This window comes from Taurulus bubalis (genome assembly GCF_910589615.1).
Source record: "Taurulus bubalis genome assembly, chromosome: 1".
NCBI lineage: Eukaryota > Metazoa > Chordata > Actinopteri > Perciformes > Cottidae > Taurulus > Taurulus bubalis.
The window spans coordinates 29,592,451-29,599,594 of NC_136589.1; the positions used below are offsets into that span (position 1 = coordinate 29,592,451).

General features: G+C 40.3%; 2 protein-coding genes across 2 annotated transcripts in view; one reads left to right on the forward strand and one right to left on the reverse strand.

Annotated features, from left to right (window-relative positions):
- Positions 1-238: 238 nt before the first annotated feature.
- Positions 239-2,961, forward strand: LOC306751300 (uncharacterized protein; the record flags this gene model as incomplete). The annotated part of the gene is made up of 5 exons (XM_079234861.1): positions 239-336; positions 840-948; positions 1,328-1,438; positions 2,401-2,479; positions 2,587-2,961. 5 exons carry the CDS (start codon positions 239-241, stop codon positions 2,676-2,678), a joined length of 489 nt encoding a protein of 162 aa, XP_079090987.1. The 3' UTR covers positions 2,679-2,961.
- Positions 2,962-3,165: 204 nt separating this feature from the next.
- Positions 3,166-7,144, reverse strand: part of LOC306746597 (Y+L amino acid transporter 2) — a 6,415-nt gene continuing 2,436 nt past the window's right edge. The window contains exons 5-10 of the mRNA XM_079229527.1: positions 6,403-6,526; positions 6,175-6,278; positions 5,987-6,083; positions 5,715-5,864; positions 5,058-5,241; positions 3,166-4,757 (exon numbers count right to left, since the gene is read on the reverse strand). Coding sequence (XP_079085653.1) covers positions 4,663-4,757; positions 5,058-5,241; positions 5,715-5,864; positions 5,987-6,083; positions 6,175-6,278; positions 6,403-6,526 — 754 coding nt within the window. The 3' untranslated portion in view covers positions 3,166-4,662. The remainder of the gene's footprint in view (positions 4,758-5,057; positions 5,242-5,714; positions 5,865-5,986; positions 6,084-6,174; positions 6,279-6,402; positions 6,527-7,144) is intronic.

Sequence of the window (7,144 nt, forward strand, 5' to 3'; positions counted from 1 at the left end):
TGAAAATAACTTTGCTTGCGTTACCTCTGCTATATTGATCTATTTAGTTTCCTCCACTCCTCTTTCTCTCCCATGTTGTGGTGCATGTTAATCGATGCTGTGCTCTTCTCTCTTCCAGTTTTCCACATGACCCGTGAGCTGGTCTTTCAAACCCTCTGTGCAGAGAGGAGACACATTCAGACGTCGTCCTCCCACTTGACCACACACTGGATTCTGGCCGGCTCCACCTGCATCCAGTATGGACCTGAGATTCCTGTCCATAGCTTCAGCTCTCCTTCTGGGGGCCACACTCACCATCTCACTGGCTGACAAAACCTCACAGTGCAAAGTCAAATGGTAATGTTCATTTCTTAGTATTTATAGATTTGATTGTGTTGAATCAAACTGTGTGTGAGTGCTATGTGGGTGCTTTTGGGGAATCTTTAAGCTAATTTTCTGTATTTTCTCTATTTCAACTGATTATTAAAGTCCATGCTGCAGCTGTTAATGTTCACAGAGCAAGTGTTGCATCTTGTAACCGAGTCGAGATGGATAATGCTTTATGATGGTGTGTGCCTTGCATGAAACCCATTGGGCTAAAGGGTCCAATGTATGTTAGACAAGGTGCTTGTGAATTCAAAGCTCTGTGCAGCCTCATTTCTCACATGTTATCTTGGCTATGGGGAGACCACAGGACTCACAAGACACTCATTAGTCATGTTTGGGCAGAGAAATAGAAAGCTTTGATGATCAACTGTATCTAAAGTTGATCTATTATTGAATTTTCAGATGTTGTGAATGCTACATGAGCCTTTAAGTTATGCCAGTAATACACCTACGCGCACTGCTCTGCTCTGCAGGATGTTTGGCATCTCGTGCGAAGATGTCACTCGACAGCTGGTGAGCCAGATTAAAGCCTGGCAGATCGGAGAAAGCTGTCTGTATGCAGGAGAGAAGTGCTCGTACGAGGTGAGAAACAGCTCAGTCATTGTTGAAGTATAATACATTAAAACAATGTTGTGAAAAGAATCCACATTTCCGTTTAATAAGTTAAATGAGAATCAGAATGCAGGAAGCCACCTGATGATGTAAACATGTTAGTATGTCCTCATAGAGACAATGTACATTGTCCTTAATCAAATTTTTAAAATAGGCCATAATGCATTTGGCCACTTGTTTGCAACAGTGTCTGAAGAAGCTGGTGTAAGAACTAAAATTGAATCAAATATATATTTATCCTTTCATATTGTGTTCCCTACTGCCAGCCAGTGGATGCTATGATAAGTAGTACCTGGTGCACAGTGTAACTCTAACACCTTGACTTGACTGAATGTGAAATACTCTGCAGCTTGTGTCGACAGCTCCGTACCTGATCAAGGCCACGCACACGTCTCCAGCAACCAAACAAGTCAACGACCTCCAGTTTCTTCTCGAGCAGTCCATCGTTTGCAAAATGACTGTAAGTGCTTTTTAAAATATTTTTCTGAATGAGTAAACAGACGTTTGCAGCTCATACAGAACTGGAACTGTCTTCAATTAAAAGCTTAGTTTGAGCTCTGCTGGAAAAGCTTTGTTCAAGACCACAGGACTTATACCAGATGTAATTATATACATGTTTTGATCTAATGGTGCAACTATTACCATGTTTATATATTTAAGTCACCGCATGTATGATGACATCTTGAAACACCATCAGAAAGCATTATCTGTCTCTACTTGGTCACAAATTGATGCTGGAAATGTGGATTATTTTCACAAAAATAATTGATGTATTATACTTCAACAATACATGAGTCAGAAATGAGATATCGGAGGTCGATCCTGCATACAGACAGCTTTCCCCGATCTGCCAGGCTTTAATCTGGCTCACCAGCTTTCCAGTGACGTCTTTGCACGAGATGCCAAACAGTGAGCGTTATGTTTATTACTGGCATAACTTAAAGGCTCATATAGCGTTCAAAACTTTAGGAAATCAATAATAGATCAACTTTAGATACGGTTGATCATCAAAGCTTTCTATTTCTCTGCCCAAACATGACTAATGAGTGTCTTGTGAGTCCTGTGGTCTCCCCATAGCCAAGATAACATGTGAGAAATTAGGCTGCACAGAGCTTTGAATTCACAAGCACCTTGTCTAACATGCATTTGACCCTTTAGCCCAATGGGTTTCCAGCAACACACACAGCATCATAAAGCATTATCCATCTCGACTTGGTTAGAAGATGCAGCATTTTCTCTGTGAACATTAACAGCCGCAGCATGGATTTTAATAATCAGATGAAATGTGACACAACGAGGGGAGATGTTATTTTTTTTAAAGCTACTGAAATAAAATTCTCAAGAGTTCAGAAGTAAATCAGCTTCAGTCACTGACGTTCCTCTTTGACAACCTGTTTCCCTTTTCGTGTTTCTGATGTGCAGGGAGAGGCAGTATCTGAGTTCTCCAAAGATCCAGCTGATAACAGCACAAACTACTGCAGCCTCCAGAACCTGCTGGACGGTAAATATTTCATCTGACAGCATGAGTGTTCATTCAATAATCTATGTCCATGTTTTACTTCATAAGAAACGATGAAAATTAATAACTGTGTGCTTTTCTCTGGTCAGGAAGTGACCTGATCAGTGCTGAGGGATACAATCAGTTCAGCAACAAGTGGATCTGTCCTGAGTTCGATACCGCCAACTGCACCTTACTTTAAAAAGAGATCTTCTAATGTCGCTTCATGTGTGGGAATAATAAGGCTCAGAGAAAACTGGCTCCTATATTTTTTATGTTCAAATGGACCTCATCAAGATATGTGTTATCAATCTAAAACATGCTTTGTAATTGCAGTTTAAAATGATTTGATACAAATAGCTGGAACCAGTTGTTTGTTTTACATGAAACCCAACGATATGGAAACTGTAGGATGTTTTAACAGCTGATGCCCCTAAACAGTGTTTAAATATTTGATGAACCATGATGATTGTACAATAAATGAATTGAAACAGAACAAAAATATAGCTTTTTGTGAGCTTCTGTTGGAAACAAAGTATAACTCAATAATACGATGAAAGGGTGATATGTGTGATATGTGATGTGACTCCACCAGCTTGTGAGTGCGTATGAAGTCTGTCAGTCCATTTGACAGACAGTCAGGTTTCATCATGACATCTCATTTTAATTGTCAGTCTGATTGACAAGAATACATTATTTATTGCAAAGTTGTAAAGAACATTCCTTTTGTTTTGTGAATGTTAACAGTGGCTTTTAGAAAATTATACTAAAAATAATTCAATAATAGGATGCATTAACACATATGCAGTTTTAAGAAGGCAATGTGACGAAGAAACAGAAATATAAACAGATACATTCAAGATAAACGAAATGTCTAAAATTACAAGTGTTACAGTTTATAAAACAAGTAGCGATTGTCAAAGTCAGCACTCCATGCTTCATCTTATAAATGGGACCATACATACATTAACCTGCAGCTCCAGTCCAACCTGCACCACCTCGAAGCAGACAAATAAATTGCAACGACATGACGTGCACCATCTCTTGCTAGGGCTACCTCCTAGTCGATTAATCAACTAATTCGTCATTTTCATTTCAGTGGACAAAGGCTTCTTTAGTCGATTATGTATTGTTAATGCATTTTTCATGCTGAATGGCTTATGGTCATAGTGGTGCTTTTTAGTGTGATTCTGTTGTGGAGGAACTCAGCTCATCGATCAATCAATCGATTAGTTGACAAAATTGTATGAGTGTTCAACTAAGGATTTCTTTAATCGAGGCCAGTCCTAGTTTTCTCTCCCGTAAAAGGCTCAGGTTGCCATATCTGACAATAAGGAAACAGCTTCCCCTTGTGGAGAGGCTGAAGCCTGCAAATGGCGAATGAGTGAGTTTGTGAGTGAACTCCATCCAGTAGCAGGAGGTTGTTTGCTTCTATAAACCTGCTCTGAAATAAAATGGTGAGAACATAGCACGTACCAAAGATCAGTCACATACTGCAGTGGAAGGTCTGCATGAGTGTGTTGTTGTTTGGTGAAAAGCTTCATCAAATTGGTCAAAACTAAATTCTTGTCTGAAATACACTATGATTCTGAAGTTGTATTCATGAAACATAACAATGACATGAACCATTTAAATTGAGAGATGAATAACCCTTAAACAAAGGACTGTTTCATAGGAACCAATCCCAGAATATTGGTTGACATTGACAATGTTTTGCTGTTTCCATTTGCACAAACAAACTCTACAAATATCTCCGGACTGATTGATTAAATTCCAACCCCATATTCATTATCTGATGCATTTGTTTTAAACAATGTCAGGCACAAAGTAATTGGTTTGTATCTTCACACAAGTCTAAAAAATGAAAAAGTGAGCATATTTATTCCATAGTTTGATGAAATCCTCATAGAAGATATTCCTTGATCTCGCCTTTTCACAAGAAAGCCAAAGTTTGCAGTTTCTCAAGTGCCTGCTCCTTTGTGGTGAGTCATTTGAGATGTCCGGACTTTTTTTTAACTTGACCTGGGAGGAGTAATCCTCACAAATGTTGTGAGCCTGCACCACGTCACTCTGTCCATGCAAGACCTTTGCCTTTCTGCATTCGTGAGAGCGATGAACGTTGACACATGGACAAGACGGAGGCCTCCAGTAGAAAGCTGGCTAATGAGCGATGGATTGTCTGCAGCTCACTGCGTTTTACCACCTGCTTGTGCTTCGGTCTCAGTGTCAAATTCAGTCAGACAGCAGTAGAGCAGCATCTGAGCAGATCTGGTGGCAAAGTCTGGAGGAGGAAAAGAGGTGAGAGGAATGAAGATGTGGACATGGAGAGGTCAGTAACAGTTGCTCTCATAATCCAAGATGATTAATGCTGCATTTTGTATCGTGCTATCAAATCATGTGACACATATTTGACAAACTGGGTGAAGGGTGTATGCTTGTGGTTAATAATCTCATGCTTCACGTCAGGGAAATGTCTTCCTTTTGTCACCTCTCTCTTCACATGTTTGAACACGGCTCCACGTCATTAAAACACACATTCTGCTGCACAAATATCTTTCTGCACACAGACTTTTGAGCTTACCGTTTAACTTGCGTATGAATTTGGGTCTCCTCTCATTAGGCAGGTAAATGGCCACATAGTAGACGGGCACCCCAGACAGTGCAATGCCAATTCCTATGAGAGAATTGATGGTGTCCCAGTACAGAGGAACGATCACTAAGAACAGACTACACAGACAGTAAATGAAGGGGAAGAACAAAGACAACTGTGGAGAGAAAAACACAGCTCACGTTAGTTTGTAAACTGATATCTGAGAATCAACTTAAAACATTTAATTGTGTAGTTTGCCTCACAACTGTACCTTTTACATTTGTATATATGTAAGGGCCACCTGCACACTGGGCAAACATACACTTTAATGTCTTAATACATATTTTGCTTATATTATATTATATTTATTTTTCTATTATTCTCTTGTTTAACTTTTGTTCTAATTATTATTCCTTTTTGCACAGCCTGGAGAGTGTGTCACTCTGCATTTCACTGCATCAAAAATGTAACTGCAGATGTATAAATATGGGGTTCAAAATGTAATTATTACAGAAATCAAACCTTCAAACTATGACAATACTTTAAATATTAGTACACAGGACCTGTAACATTGTGCATGTACAGTATGCACAAAGTACCATATCCATGTAATTCACTCAGCATGATCTGAACAATGAAAAGCAGCACCTTCACAGGCCTGTGTCTGTTTGGCTGAGTGATGCGCAGGTAGATGAGGCCAGCCACAGACAGACCCACATAGAACCAGTAACTGAAGCTGAAGTAGTTGATGAGCTGGAACACGTCCTCTACACACAGGAAGATCAGACCCATTAACCCCTGCAGAGCACAAATAATAAATTCATGTTCCAGTTGTGACATGTGAAAACTGTTTGTACTTGGAAGTGACATGTGCATGTATGCAGTAGAGGAATCTGATTGTAAAGATAAATGATCATCACATTGAACAGCAGTGCAGGTATGGGTGTGTAGCGCTGCAGGTGAATCAGACTCAGACTGTTGGGGAGGTGGCCCTCTCTGGCTCCGACAAAAAACAACCTGCACAATCAACAAAGATGGAAAGTTACTAGCAAAACACTCCTAGCGATAGAAGCCTAAAGTCAGCGTCTGTTCAGCACTTCCTGATTACCGTGAGGCAGAGATGATAGAAGCATTGAGTCCCCCGTAGCAGGACATGGCCACTGAAACAGGGATGATCCACTTGAATGGCCCGAGGGTTGCATTGCCAAATGTCTGAGGGTTTCAGATTGACATGGTTCATTCAAGTCAGAGTGCAAAACATCCTGGGTCAACAATTTCAGGACTATATTTAGCAGCAGAGGGAATCCTCACTCTCAGGGAACAGAGTGTCTCTTACCACAGCAACGGCATCACTGGCCAGCAGAGATGACATGTCCAAAACCACATAGTACGCCACGTTGGTCAGCAGGTAGATGATGGACACGATGGGCATGGAAATGGCAATGGCCAGGGGCAGATTCCTAGAACAACAACAACACACAGAGAGCGTGTGGTGACTCACTGCAAAGCTGCTGTAAGCAGATTACAGAGGATTCATGTTGCAATTTCAATCTATGCAGCCCATCTTCTTTTGTTCAGGTAATGATTTTACAGGTAACTATGATGTCCATTGATTACAATGTGATCCCAGCTCCAATTCACCCCAAAAATGAAAAACTATGAAAATCCAGTAAACCGGAGAATTGCATCTGGCTCTGTACAAAATGGTTTGATCTGAAAAGACTGCATTAACCTGTAGTAAGTAATATTTTGGCCACTTGAAGGCAGACATATCCGGCAATACAGTTGCACGTCCAGCATGAAATTGAACAACATTAGCATTGCTTTAGTCCTGTTTGTGCAACAAATGACAAATTAAAGTCACATCTTTACTCTCTGTTGGCTCTGTGTTTGGTCTCCACCAACTCCTGAGGAAAATACCTCTGAAGATGATAAATGCTTCGCTAGGTTCACCAGCTAGCTGCTACATTGGACTATCTTCCGTTTAGTGTTGTTCGATGTCTAAAAATGATGAGAGCAGTGACACTGAAACAAAACAATAAAGTTGCAGGCAGGGAAGCCAACATATTAAAGGTGTG